This window comes from Aythya marila (assembly GCF_965140915.1).
Source record: "Aythya marila genome assembly, chromosome: 1".
Lineage (NCBI taxonomy): Eukaryota > Metazoa > Chordata > Aves > Anseriformes > Anatidae > Aythya > Aythya marila.
In genome coordinates, this window is record NC_139042.1 from 140531092 (window position 1) to 140545749 (window position 14658).

The following is a 14658-nucleotide window of genomic DNA, read 5'->3' on the forward strand; positions in this document are numbered from 1 at the left end:
AGTTTGTTCTTCAGAGAGGTTTTTCCTCTCATGTTTGTTCTGCATCACTACATTCTTTGTGTGCTGAGCTGCTGTCCTTTTATCATAGATTTAGAATTAAGCTTGCAGATGTAGGACATACTTTCTAATCTGTTTCTTTGTGCAGAGAATTAAAACAAAACCAACAACATAAAAAAAATATCTTACACTACTTTTGCATGCACTGGGTCTCTGACTCACTGTAAATATGTGGTAATCCTGTAACTGTAAACTTAGTGAATACTCTCTGTGCTCTTTACCCAGTTGTAGGTCAGTTATCTGCTGCACTTTCTGTGATGGTTGCTGGTTTCTCTGAAATACACCGAAAGCATTTCCCTCAGGTGGAACAGACCCTTTCTGAGGAGATTCTCCTGGTCTCCTCCATGCCTTGCTTCCACTTAACTCCTCAGTATGTCTTACTCGGAGTGGCAGAAGCCTTGGTAACACCTTCCTGTAAGTAAAAATTAATAGGTTATAGCCAGTGTGTCCTGGTTCTCAAAGAATGATATCAATTCTTAAAAGTAATTAGACTATCATGTAATATTTTTATCCCTGACTCTATTCCACAGGCTTAATGAGCAGATCTATGCTCTACCTGCTTGAAGTAACATGGTTTGTCTTGCTGGATGTAATGCAGAGTGAGCAATGTTGTTCCAAATTAACTGGAAGGTTCTGTAGCAGACCAGCCAGATGTAATCCACCACTGGGGGGGGGGGCAGAAGGGGATGATGAGAGTGGTGGGATCTGGAACTTGAAGTGGAAGCTGGTCAGGCAGTGGGATGATTCAAATGAGCTCCTGAGGTCTCTTCATCTTGTCTGTTCTCAACTATTTTGTAACTGATTTTCCTGAGACTGAACAAACACATGTGTGACAATTGAGCTGTGGTTATAGTCTTTGAGCCCTTTCAGGCCACAGCCAAAGCAAGGTGAAGTAATTTAGCTTAACCCTTTTCATTTGAGAACCCAGCTAATAAAATTACAGTTTTTCATTAACATAGAGCATATGCAGGTGGGTACCACAATTCAATTGACGTGGACTTGAGGAATATTGTAGGTAGATGCAGGACTTGTGTTTGTGCTACAGTCAGGAGTCATGTAAAGATGCCTACACAGAGCATGATGTCTTAGTTTATGTAATGGAGCTAGAGATAAACATTCCTGTTTCGCAGAGCACAGGCACAGCTTATCTCTCACTTACCATCCATAGACTATGTAGACATACTCCTGATTACAAATATGAACCTTCTTTTCCTTCTATAACTTATCTTTCCAAAACTGCACTGGCATTCCAGAGATTTGTTTCCTAAGGAGCACACAGTCTTTACCAGTGTTCTACCATCCAGAGGTTACTTTTGTAATACTGATCTCTTTTTTTAATCTAATCAACATTCATTTAAATAGACACAGGTAAAGTTATGAACTAGCTGATTTCCATAAGCATTTAATTTTACAGGTTGTGTCTGTTGTTCCAGTACAACCACAGAAATATTCAAATCTATTTTCTGCTCTTAAAAAAATCTTAGCTTCATTATTATACTGTAAGACTACTTAGAGCAGGTCATGGTCTGCCACTAAAAGGGTAATTTCCCTAGTTTTAAATACTCAACACTTTTCAATAATGCCTCTTCATCAGATAGCTCTGAAGTACTTAACAGAGACAGGTTTCTTGACAGGTTATGTGGTTTCTAGGTTACAGGCTGAGTTTAAAAAAAAAAAAAAAAGTGACCACTGTTTAGCTTAACAACAACAAAAGGTAGGAGGTGGCTTGCTTACAGTCTTCTCATGCTTCTGCATGAAAATAAAATTTCTGTTAGAATAAGGCTCTTATCTAGCACAATGGGACAGAACAAAAGTTCAATGACTGGAAGATGACGTTAGCCTTTAGAAGAGGCTTGATACTGTGTTTTTGTTGTTGTTTGTTTGTTTTTTAAAGATGATCATTAGAGTGTGGTAGGAAGCAAAGTAGTGCATTCCCTGTTAAAATAAAGACTAAGCATCTTATGAAATGCTGCAGTTATAGGTGTGATTCAAGAACACTGTGGCTAAGTCTGAGTTTGAGATTTGCATGGAAAAAAAAAAATAAAGGTAGGTACCTGAAATTTGCTACTTCTGTAGTAGTACTGTGGTCAGTGGAGATGCAGGCCTACATTAATTTGCCCACAGGTAGATGTCTGGCACCTTTTATGATGGAGCATCAAAGATGTGCACATGGGGCAAGCAGGTTCCTGATGTTACTACCTTGGCCTCCAGCTGCTGCTAGAGTAGAGCACGGTTCTGCAATACGTTCTGCATCTTATGGGGCAGCACCATGCAGATGGCTGAGGCACACTAGAGCATTTTGGGTAGCAGTGGGCATCTGTATTCCTGCAACTAAACTGAGCTCTAGTTTTCTACTTCAGTTTGAACTGAATTGCTGTTGAGGAACCATTCACTGAATCTGCATCAATGTTAATGACAGCCTAGACACTGAAATAGTTGTTTCACCTTTCCTGACATTTTACTGCTGTATTATGCAGAAGGTCAAATTCAATTATCATAATAATTTACTTGGCCTGGAAGTACATGATCCAAGTTGAAGACAGAAATGTTCGCACCCGTAATTAGAAGGAAGTGAGGAAGTATCTTGGTTTTGAAGTGCTTAGTTAGAGGAGCTAGATTTGACATATTGAACTCTTTATCTACATTTGAGCTCTGATACTTACAATTGTGTTTATATGATTTATTTCATTATCTTGTTGATAGGAGGTTTGCATAATCACCTGCCTTGAGTAGCATGTGTATCTTTAAGAATACATAATACCAGTATTTTAATGTTTTGCTAATGCTGAAGTTCTGTTATAAAGAAATAAATAAAATGATAATAGAACTCTTCTCCTGCACAGTGTTAGAATTTAAGATAACACAGCTTGAATTTGCAACCATAGCTTGTTTTGAAGAAGGAAATTACTTTCCTGAAGCTTAGTGCTTAAAAAAGAGGGGGTTGAGGGAGTGTTGTCTGTCTGGTGGAACACTGCAGCAGGCATTTGCTACCACAGTGCATGAGGTTGGTGATGTGGAGCTGTCCTGCTGGCCACAGCAGCTGTGGTGCACTGCCAGTATTCAAGCAATCAGGTGCACTGTAGCTGCTTGCCCTACAAAGGGTTAGCAGGTTTCTCCAGAGAGAACATTTCTGCCTGTCATCATTCCTCAAAGCAGTTAGAAATGGGAAGCCTTGTAACAAAGTGCTCTGTTAGTTAAAGGATATATTGGGGATCACTTCACCCACCAACAAAGTGCAATAATCTCCAGGGTGAAATGCAGCAGCTGGTTAATAGTTCACAGCAGCACTGTGGGAGAAGTGAGGAATAGAGCATGCAATTGAAACAGCAGGGATAATTTACATAAGTAGGATACAATTACCAAGCAGAACTTGGTCAAGATGAATGCTTTGCACCCCTGGTTTGGGGGAGAATGAGGGAAACAAACAAAGAAAAAGCACAGCCCAGCACCTTCTAGGCTCTTAGAGACTTTTAAAGTAGCTAGGACACTGACTGTCCAATGTTTCAGACCGTACTGTTGTTCCTACAGATGGTGTCCTAGGCTCACCTGTTTTCTCTTGTCCTCAGGCTTTTGGTTCCTATTATGAATGAGGAAAAAGCACTGCCCATGGTACTTTTGAAAATTTTTTTAATGTTTCCAATGCTCTCATTTGGACATCCAAATTTAAAAGGGTGGGAGATGGTAATTTTCAAGTTTCATTTGTATTCAGTAATGCTTCAGGCAACTCAGCATCTAAATAGGCTTTTCTGCTAACAAGTTTCTCAGGCTGGAGGTCATTCAAAGTTGAGTAATAAAGCAGATTGGGAGACACTGGGGCTTGGGGCTTGGAGAGCTAGTGTGGTTGAGAGCTCAAGGTGTGAGATAAGGAAGTGAGAGGCTTTGACCAGGGAAAGCTGCTCAAAGAGAACAGCTGTTAGAAATGCTTACTGTTACTCTAACCTAGTTTAGCCAAACTACAACTGGTGGGACTATAGTAATCCATACTACTATTGCATGCTACAGCTACCCCCCCCCCCCCCCAGGTTGGTGCTTTTTCAGGTTTAGTCTTCTGACAAGAAAGACAACAGCTCTTAAAGTAGCTAGTGACCCGTGGGGGTTCTGTATGGGATTTTTATCCAGCTTTAACTAAGGCAAATTAACTACCCAAGTTAAGGCATGCTCTGAACTTCAGAAGCATTCACCAGTGGCCTTGCTGCATTGGCTCTTGCATGTAAGGTCCTGTAGTTAAATATGCCATCTGCTTTCTTTACCCCTCATGACTGTGATGGTGGTTTTCTTCGTCTTCGTAAGCTTCAGGTTTTTAAAAGGTGAAAGTGAATGGGTGAAAACTTATGTGCTTGTGAATATCATTAGTGGTATATAGGGTGGTTTATTATGGAGATTTATTTGAACAGTTTAGATAATCCATTTTAATAGTGTACATACCTACACATGACTGCCCTTCTGCTTCAGGTAGGTTCTATTGGTAAAATGTCGGAAGTCCCCACTTTGGATTTTTTTTTCCTCTCATCGATCTTCTACTATCACTTAAAACAAAAACAGCAAAAACAACCTGTAACTGTATTTGCTTCCTTTTTAAAGGTTCATTGCTATCATTCTGGCTTGTGCCAGAAAGAATTCGAGGTATTTCCATGCATTTTTTAACTCTCTTCAATGGAGCTGGCTGCTTTATGGGAGCTTTCTTTGTTCAGACAGCCCACACAGGCACTCAAGGTAAGAGCATGCCCATGACTGGTGTTCCTGAGCAGTTTGCTAATCCCATTGATTATTGATTTGGAGAATTAGACATCAGAATTAAAGGAGATGCCAAAGTTGATTTGCTTTCACAATTAAGATGGAATTAAGATAGGAAATAGCCTTGCAGCTGTATTCATCCAATTTTAATGAGTTATCTTAGTTTTGGTAGGTGGAGTAATTAATGAGTGGCACCATGCAGGAAGCCCTCACCTCTAACCTCTATACTTCTCTGGAACACAAGAAAATAAATGTTCTTGTATCCATCTTTTTATGTTCATGGCCAAGTATGATCATGTTAGCCAGGCTCACATGGAAGTTTCTGGCCACAAGAGCATGATTACTGCTTTAGCAAATGGACTCTTTTCCCCAGCTACTGGAAGAACAAGAATCTGTGACAAGATAGTTTCACTGTTTTCACCCTTCTCCAGACAAATATCTGCCATTCTCAGATAAATTGATGTTTCAAGATGAGTTATTTCAGATTCATCCTGTTAAAGAGTATTTAATGCAAGCCCTGAACTAGAAACTTCTCTGGGTTGCTGACTTTGAAGAAAGGCAAAGGGTTTAAGCTTTTTTTTTCCCTTGCTGATAAATCTTCTTTCAATACATAGAAGACTTGTTTCAGAAGTAAATTAAAAAAATAATGCACTTGAGTCCTTGAGCTGAAGGACAAGGATACCTTTGTTTACATATCTGAAATAGGGCCTGTTCTTAAATTCACACTTCAATTAAATACTTTAAATACCAGGCACAAAAGCGTCACCTGGAGATGGTTAAAAAGCAGGAATGCTTACCCAAATGAATCAGGCAAAGAACCATTAAGTACTAAGACATTATGGCAGAGAGCAGAGCTGCTTGAATTTCCATAGTAGAATAAATTTTTCATTGAATAATGAGGGTTCAACAAAATTAACATTTCGAGAAAGATTGTGTTAACTTTTTTCCCCTCTATTTTCCTCTCCCCCAAAAGTAAGGAAGCTATTAATTTTGATAAAATTGAAACATTTTGTTCCAAAGTTGATATTTCACTTCATTTTTATTTTTGATAGAATTAAAAATTTTTTTAAAAAAAGCATGATGTCTGCATCAAAACATTTTGACTATGTGGTGCAACGTATGTCATTTATTCTTTCATAGAATATTTATATAAAGCACCAGAGGAAACTTGGCATTTGTATTTGGTTTACAATTTGGTAGATTTTGTCCAACTCTATATCATTGATTTTTTTTTTCCTGTAAGTCTATATGAAAATAATTATTCAAAAAGAAAATGTTTCTTTCCAGAAGAAACATCCAGAGCTCTCGAATTTTTATCCTGAGTGAGGCCAAATAAACTTGTCAGAATGCAATTCCATGTTCTAACCCTTTTTGCTCAAGATTCTCAAGCAAACTGGGGAAGTTTTTTTTTTTCTTTTTTCTAAAATACTTCTCACTTTTAAGAAGTTGTATGGCAAAGATCTCCACTTAGCTTATAGGGGGAAAAATGAAAGATTTAACTTATGCCTTTGGGCATATATTGGCAGACATGCCCTGCTACTCCTATATTCCTATCCACTACTGTAGGTGGACTAATCACACTGTCATCCTGAGCAAAAGTCACTCTTAGAGTTTCCAAAGATATTCAGCAATAGTTTGTATTCAGATTAAGGTGTTGACTGAATAAACCCCTAAACAGAGAAACTCCACTGCAAAACATGAAAAGTTACAGGGAAAATATAATGAAAGATGTTTCATGATTGCTCTGTTCCTCTAGTTAGGAAAAGTAACCTCTAAGGCTTCTATTAGTATGTAAACAAACATATTATTGGCCTCTTTTTTTTTTCTAAAAATATATAGAACCTCACTGGGTATCTCTTTCCTGGTTTGCACCTGCTAGAGTGAGATAAACTGTTCCAAGCTGCCACAGTTCACAGCTTGATAATAGTGGAAATATTCCTGTATCTTACTTTGTTATAATCCTCCAGACTGAAGAGATCTCACCCCAAGAGACTTTTTGTCTTGGTGAGTCATAGGTCAAAGTAGGCCTGGGATCAGCCTTCTGAAGCTGGGTAGAGTGTAACAAAACCAGAGATGTTTAGACTTGGTTTTGTTTTTCTTCTAGTTTGAAAGAAAACATTTCCTATGAAATTCACTTGTTCTGTATTTCTTCAAACTCTTCCATTGTGCTTCTTATGGGGTGTTCTTTGATGCTTGTGGTGAAAATCTTAACATGAGCAAAGTAATAATTATTTAATTTATAAAGACTAATGGTTACTTAACAAAACTTCTTAAAGTCACCACTTCAGAGAATAAAATGGCTCTCTGAAGCCAGATAAGGTCAAATGACATAAATTAAGCTCTTACTCTTTGCATTTATTTTTCCAGCTCTGTTTTAAGAGCTTCTAAAACACTCAGTACTTGGACAATTTATGAAACCTGGGTGTAAGAAAACCATTCTGATTTTTTTCTGAAAAGCTAAACTGTTTTAATTATACCGAAAGATCAAAATGATCCTGAAAGAAGATGAGTGTTTATGCAATGTTTTTTTTTTTTTTTTTTTTTTTTTTTTTGTTGTTGTTGGTTTTTTTTTTTTGTAAGACTTAACAAGGCTTAGCATGTGACTCTTGGGCTATGGGTGCTTTTGCCTCATCCAAAGATTCTTGTTTCACTAGAACCTGAGCCAAGGCTATTCTTGGTTCTCCCATATCTAAGCAATGCAACCATGATTGCTATGAAGCAATTCAGGATACAGTGAAGAATATCCTCCTGTGTATATTTTGAAGAACAGCATGTTGAGAAAATTATTTAAACCTTTTTATATCCTATTTCATGTCACTAGTTTAGAATTTTATTTAGGTTTTTATTGGCAAAGTTGATCAAATATCAGTCACAGTCAAAGCTGCATTAATCATTTTTAACGCATCTATGGAGGATGGTGTGAATACGATAAAATAAGACTTAAAAAAAAAAAATAATCTGACGAGTGCAAACAGATGATGGGTGACAGTGATATTTTCAGTACAAGCTGGGAAACTGCTTTCTTTTGGATCTCTTACCTCTCCTAACATTTTAACAGAAGATGCAAGACACAACCTGTCCTGCTATGCCAATCATTTCAAAATACTTTTCTCTAAAAATATTAATGTAAATATGGGGGGGGGAATGTCAGAGGAAGGAAACTGCCCCAGACACATTTGTATGTAGATAAAGTTTTTTTTTCTATTTCCAGTTTGGAGCCTTGTGTGATTCTAAATACCAGTGATGATATTGCTTGCAGTCCAGATGGTGGTGTCCACTGGTGCCTATTTAGCTATTAAGGATTAGAGGCAGACTGAGACTTTAATTTGGATATGATTAAACATGAAATATATACCTGCTAACTTGTTGAAGTGATGGAAGGAGATACAATTATTTTCTAAGACCTGAATTACATTTTTCTATAGTTACAGTCTAGGTTGCGGGATTATGTTAAATGTGGGAATTGTACATAACAGGCTAACCTCTGCCTTATGTTTCTTTTGCTGTCTTCTCAATTTTTCCCAATGCTAAATATGATGATATTCAGAAAGCGAACCCTTTCTTATGTAACTTTGGGCTTCATTATGAATCCCTTGAAAACTTTAAGGGTGTCATCATCATAACAGTTCCCTTGTGTGTACTAGTATATGTGGAAAAACTGGGCTATGGTCATTTCCACAGAACTTTTCATGGCTTATACCAGTATCTGACTGTCAGTATTTGTCATCCACCACCAGCAGCATAGGAAAATGCTCTTGTGTTTGTCCCAGTCGCTGCTTCACCTACTTCTCTGCCTGTGTTGGTAGGATCAGGTGTTTTTTTCAGTGTTGTATAATATTCTTCCTTGTACTGTCTGAGCATTTTTGATATAAAATTGATAGGACTGCTTAATGTCAGTGGAAGTTTACCAGGCATTTTATTTTAACAATGTATGGTAGCAGGCTTGAGGAACTTAGGCTCTCCCCAGGCTTAGTCTTCTAATTTATTCTAAATTTGCCATGAAATGCATAACCAATTCACCTCTAGCCAACAGCAAAAGGCTCTTTAAAATACTTGGCTAAAGGAAACTTCTGATTCTGTGGTGATTCATGCTACTGAGCATTTCCATTGTTGGAATAAAAATGGAAATCAGGAGCTTGTTGTAGAAAGTTTAATTCCCAGTGAGCAATTATCTATGTGACAAACCAACCTTGTAATTGGCACTTCTGTTGGCAATCTCCATAGAAAAGTAAAGGATTGACAGAACCCAAAGGCAGTGTCTTTTGGGGAAAAGTGAATTGTTAGCATATTGCATGCTGATTGAAGGATGCGAATGTTCAGAAATCTTCAAACACAATAGTGTCAAAAACATCTTATTCCATCAAAAACAAACAAACTGGCCCAATAAGTTCTTGATGCTAATGGCTTAGAGTAAAATCCTGAAAATACGAACCAAACCCCCAGCCAGTGACCCATAAGGTCTGCAGATGGCTTGTGGAAGCTTTTAGTGGGGCAAGGAGTAAGGTGCCTAAATGTAGTTTCACTGCCTGAAACACCTGGTTGAAGCTGCAGTGTGGATGGCTGTTCTCCCAAGGCTTCGTGCCAGCAGAGGATTCTCTGCGCAATGTATCTAAGTAGAAGAAAATGTAGTCCAGGTCAGCCCCCTCTTCTGTGGAAAACCAACAGCCTTTAAAAAGAAAAAGATCGGAGAACCAAATACTTTTGGTTGAAACCTGGAAATTATTAAATTTATCTTGTCTGTACCCACTGATGAAAGTGCCTATTGATCAATCATCTTTGACCCAGGTCCTGGAAGGGGCCAGTGGTAAAGCGGGGGCAGAACCCAGATCTCTTAACGCCCAGGCTGCCATTTCACCGTGATAAAAGCAACCAATCTCCCTTTCAATGTTTCAGTGTGGCACCTTTCCTAGTATTAAAACAGTTTCCAAGGTCCATTTCACTCTGTCCTCTTAGAAGCTGCTAAATATATATATAAATATATATAGCTCAGAACTATTTTTAACTGCATATTTTCCTGTTCAGATTCCATTGTAAACTCCATTCCATTAGGAAACTCCTGCTGCTCATATAGTTAGGCTAGCCAATGTAAATAACCTAGCAGACAGTGTGAACTCTGCTTTGACAAGCTGTAGCACCGAACCCCATGCATGCTTTCCCTTTCATCAGATACACGTGCTCTCTCTGTGAGCTCTATTGGCCACTGGGGGATGTGAAATGAAAAACTGCCTGATTGTGAATTATGACAGTACAAGTTTATAAGCTACTAAAATGAAGTTATAGCACATAGGAGCTCAGTCGACTGACAATGTTAAATGATACGTTTTAAAACTGGCTTTGAGATAATGCTACAAAAGACACTGCACGCGCAGGTGAGGTGGTGCTGCACTGTGACAGGCAGAAAGGTGACATGGCACAGAGCAAGCTGCGGAGGAGTTGGGAGAAAACTGCTGCACTGATGGCAGGTGTTCCCTGTAAATCCCAGGAGAGCTAGAGGTAACTGCTTTGAAAAGAAATGTGTTTACAATGCCAAGATGTGGAGGAAAAGAGAAGAATGTACATGTGTGTATGCATAATCCTTTGATTGCTTTTTCTCTCCAAATCTAATTAGAATAAATTGACAAGATAAGAATGGCATTGGATAGCTAAAGATGGTATTAGTGGTCCAAAGATTGGTTAAGACTATTTGATTTTTATGGGACAGCTATGCCATAGAAGGCTATTTTTCTTCCTCTCCCTTTTAAGCTAGTTAAAATGGTGAATAGCTATTCTAAGTAGATAGGAAGGACTTGGTACCAGAATTTGAGGGAACGAAGAAGGGAGTCTTTGGGTGCATCAGTGCTAGTGTGTTAGTTCAGATCAGGAGTGTTCTTTTGATTTGAATCTCCTGATGATGTGTTTGTGCATTGATTTGCATCACTGTGGTCTTGAACCACAAAAAAATCTTCTGGATGAAACGAAACTCCCTAAATGTCTGTGCTGGATGCGTTCCAGCTGTTAACAGGAATTAGCTTGATACAACCCTTCTAAGCTGTGTGTAGTGTGGACATCAGATTTTCAGCTCCAGCCGATTGCTCCTGTTGTACTTCACTACTTGCTAATGAAGACAGCCTCTCCTTCTTCAAAGGCAACTTGTACTACCAAATAACATAAGTTGTTATGGCAGTGTACACCTTTCTCTGATGTTCTGTATCTACTGTAGTTTCTTTTTCACCTTGGTTTTGTTTTACTGTAGTTGATTAGAGTACTTCAGGTACTGATCGTCTTCAGATGTAGACAGACTGGGGATTGCTTTCCTGTTAAGCATCTTGATTTCCATTGTAATCATTTATCACCTGAGCTTGAATTTGTAAGGAGCAACATGGAAAGCTGACAAGAATTTAGGTATGAGAGATTCTGGATGTATATATAGGTATGTGCATATGTATATGTCACTATCCTCTGCTGAAAGGAGTCTATGCTGCCAGAATGTCACAGACACTGTTGCCTAAAGCCTTGGTAAGCAAAAGGTCTGTGATTCGTGCAAAACAAATGTGTGGAAGACAAGCACATGTTGCAGATTCTCAGTTAAAGGCAATAAAAGGTAAAGTAAAATGTCAGGTAGCATCTTGGTAATGGAGTACCACCCAAGGCACTAAAAAATGCTTTTTTTTTGAAAAGGGGCCTGTTAAAAGCATGGGAGATGTAAATAAAGACCTTAATTCTAGCACTTCTAAAACTTGTGTATAAATAGGTACAGAAGGGTTCAAGACAACTGTGACTATCTTATACAGACTTATCTTCATGCCTTTCACACAAGCCACATCTTATCCTGCAAGGTAAACTAATTCTATTTCAAATGTCTGCTTTGCCAGGCAACTGGTTTCCCCACTTGCTACATGAAGGTAAATTGGAGAGATTCTTCTTCTTCTTGGCTTCCTTAATGATGGTGAACACCCTGGGGTTCTGGACCATTGCACACAGGTATGTGTGAAGAAATGAACACTTGATGTTTCATGTGTAGATAGGGGTAGAAATGCTTGTGAAACCTCTATGTTAGTGTGTAATAAGGAAATGGTAGTGATAGATCATACGGTGATGTTCAGGATTCAGTGTTGTTTTCTGCCTTGATGGCAGAGAGAGAGAGATCACAGTAAAAATCACAATAAGACTTAAAAAAAAAAAAAAAAAAAAAAAAAAAAGTAATTGGCTTTAAATATTTAAGAGGCCTTACATGTATTAATACCAAAATAAAAATACCTCCAAGAAAGAAGAGAATTCTTTCCTTTCCTAAAGGACATAAATATGTTGTCATGAGATTAAAACTACAGCACTTGGCACTGTACCAAAATGTGGTAAACATTGCTATTGCCCCCGTGAGCTTGCATCTTTAGCATTGGACAGTAGGTGAGGGGCTTGCAAGAAAACATCAGAATGCTTCTGGTTAATGCTTTGTGCAGTGGTATCAACAGAGTGATGCTGAAATATTTTCTGATGCTCTGCTGGATAATGAGATAAATGCAACTTTCTGCTGCAGACTGGAATTGCTCAGCCCCCATACAGAAAGTAATTTTATGTCACCTGTGGAGCCTATTTTTAAGGCCCACTCTTTGCCTGTAAAATGCAAGGAATTCACATTTGTATTCCCCTTTTACATCCAAAATGGCTTCTGAGTTGGCCTGCCTCCTGTATTCTGGAATATTTAATCATAGCTAACTTTGTTGTCAGTGTTATAAGCAATACTTGTGGCTAAGATCAGAGAGGGAAGCAACCCAGGTCATGTGCAAGTGGCATTCTCTCCTACACGCTGGGCTGCAGTTCTATGAAAATATTTCAGAAACCTTGACAAAGTAGTGATTTGATAATGACAATAATAGAAAATTTTCAAGGGCGTTGTACTTCTAGAACTCTTTTTAAAAAAAAAAAAAAAAAAAAAAAAACACAAACAAAAAAAACACTTTCCTGTTACTTATTAGTCTAACTTTGCAGCAGCAAAGATTACTGTAGCATCTTCTCAATCACTTCAATGTAACCTGAGGCTCAAGTGTTCATTTATATAGTTAGCTAGTTCTCAGTTCTGCTTTTTAACTGTGACCTGAGTCATGGTTAGAAATGTTTCTCTTCTGTGTACTTTGTCTTGTCCTTTTACAAAATGGGTTCTTACTCTTCTGTAAAATTAAATTTTCACTTATCATTTACCATTGAAAACTGAAGGGTTTTAGCTGTCAAAAAGTGGTCATAAAATTAGGTTGAGCTCAACAAATAATTTTGCCACAAATTAACATGTTTTTGAAAGTCAACAAATTTCTTTGTCTTCCTATTTTATCTATATCAAGTTATTTACATTTTATTATATATTTTTTAAAAAAAATTAATTTCAAATTGGCACTTCACTTCCTTACTTACTTTTCAGTAAGGCAACCAAAACCAAGATAATATATGTCTTTTAAGGTTAAATGTTATTTATCCATTTTGTACCAAGTAAAATTCACCTGATCGCAGTTTTACAGAGGGGAGGAAAAAAAGACTCTGAGGAAATTATCCTTTAAAAATCAGAATTACAGTAGACTAAAACTTCTGAGTAAAGCATGCTTGCAAAACACTGAGTATCTTTTGTATTACTCCAGATATTGTTGTTTCTTTTTATAATCTATTTAAATTATGAATTATTACTATTATTAAAGTGCATCCAGTTTGGCACTTCTCATCATGATGTTCTGAACAATTCTAAGAAAGTAAAATAAATAAAAACAGGGTAACAATATGTACTGCTTAGAAACCCAGGATAGAGATGGCACTCTAACTTGCAAAATATTACCTGATAAACAATGAGTGAAATTGATACCATAAATGAAGATTGTTTTAGCATTTTCCTTCCATATCCTCCCTCACAGATACAATAATCTGAATCAGGAATCCACCAGTGAGTTCAGAGAAGCTCTTCCTGAGGAAAGACTTCTGAAGCATGACAAAGACATCAAGCACTATGATAGTATCCTGGATTGCTCTCCCATTTTGTCTCCTGTGGAGACAACTTGATCAAGTTTCCCCCTTGTTGAACTCGATTTTGATTGTGTTACCTACCAGCTTTCTAATGATAAATTATCTAGTGTACCTTAGTTGAATAGCTAATGTATTTATTAATCATGTTAGCACTAATAGTATTATTTATAAATTTATAAAAGAGCAGTTGGCATTGGATTTGGCCTTGTAGGATGCTGCACTGTCGTAATACATGTCGAGGACAATGAGAGCTCACTGCTTGGCATGGTTGATGGAGATAGGCTTTTAATCTGTACAGGGAAATAGATGGGTATTCACACATTTGTACTTAGTTAAAAAATTAATAAACTCATGTATACATTTGTTTAGCAAATTACTTTGTGACAATATGATTTGAAAACAATTTTGGAGGCAGTGTCCACTGGTTGATATTTGAGAAGTGGGAGCCTCATGTGTGATGTCTGACTCTATCTGATGTCCAGCCCTCATCAAGTTGCTTCTTCACCTTAGTTTCCCCCCGCAGGAAAATGGCCACTGCATACTAACATTCTTGGGAAATTGCCTTGATCTACTAGAAACATGCTGAAATTTGTGAAACATTTGTGAAACATATGTGCTGAGGTAGCCTTTGCTTTGTCAGAAGCATGATGAGATTTGTCATTCTTAAAGGATGATATACAGGAAACTTGCTAGTGGGAGAACAGGAGACTAGAAATTTTTTAGATCAAAATTATTAATTGTAGCACAAGTGAAGAGGATGAAAGGAACTGAGAAGAGTAGGAAAGGGTAGATACAGTTGGAAGTGGGGGAAGAAATAATTAGCATTCCATCTTAAGAATCTGCTAAGTTACACATTCCCAAAATTGTCTCACTTGGGCATTGTGAGTG

The 14658-nt window shown here is 37.7% G+C and overlaps 1 protein-coding gene across 1 annotated transcript in view; it reads left to right on the forward strand.

The window, feature by feature from the left end:
• Positions 1–13806, forward strand: part of SLC15A5 (solute carrier family 15 member 5) — a gene marked incomplete at both ends in the record, with an annotated part of 29988 nt that extends 16182 nt beyond the window's left edge. The window contains 4 exons of the mRNA XM_082751798.1: positions 283–471; positions 4639–4770; positions 11643–11751; positions 13662–13806. Of these exons, the coding sequence (XP_082607924.1) occupies positions 283–471; positions 4639–4770; positions 11643–11751; positions 13662–13806 (575 nt within the window). The remainder of the gene's footprint in view (positions 1–282; positions 472–4638; positions 4771–11642; positions 11752–13661) is intronic.
• Positions 13807–14658: the final 852 nt, after the last annotated feature.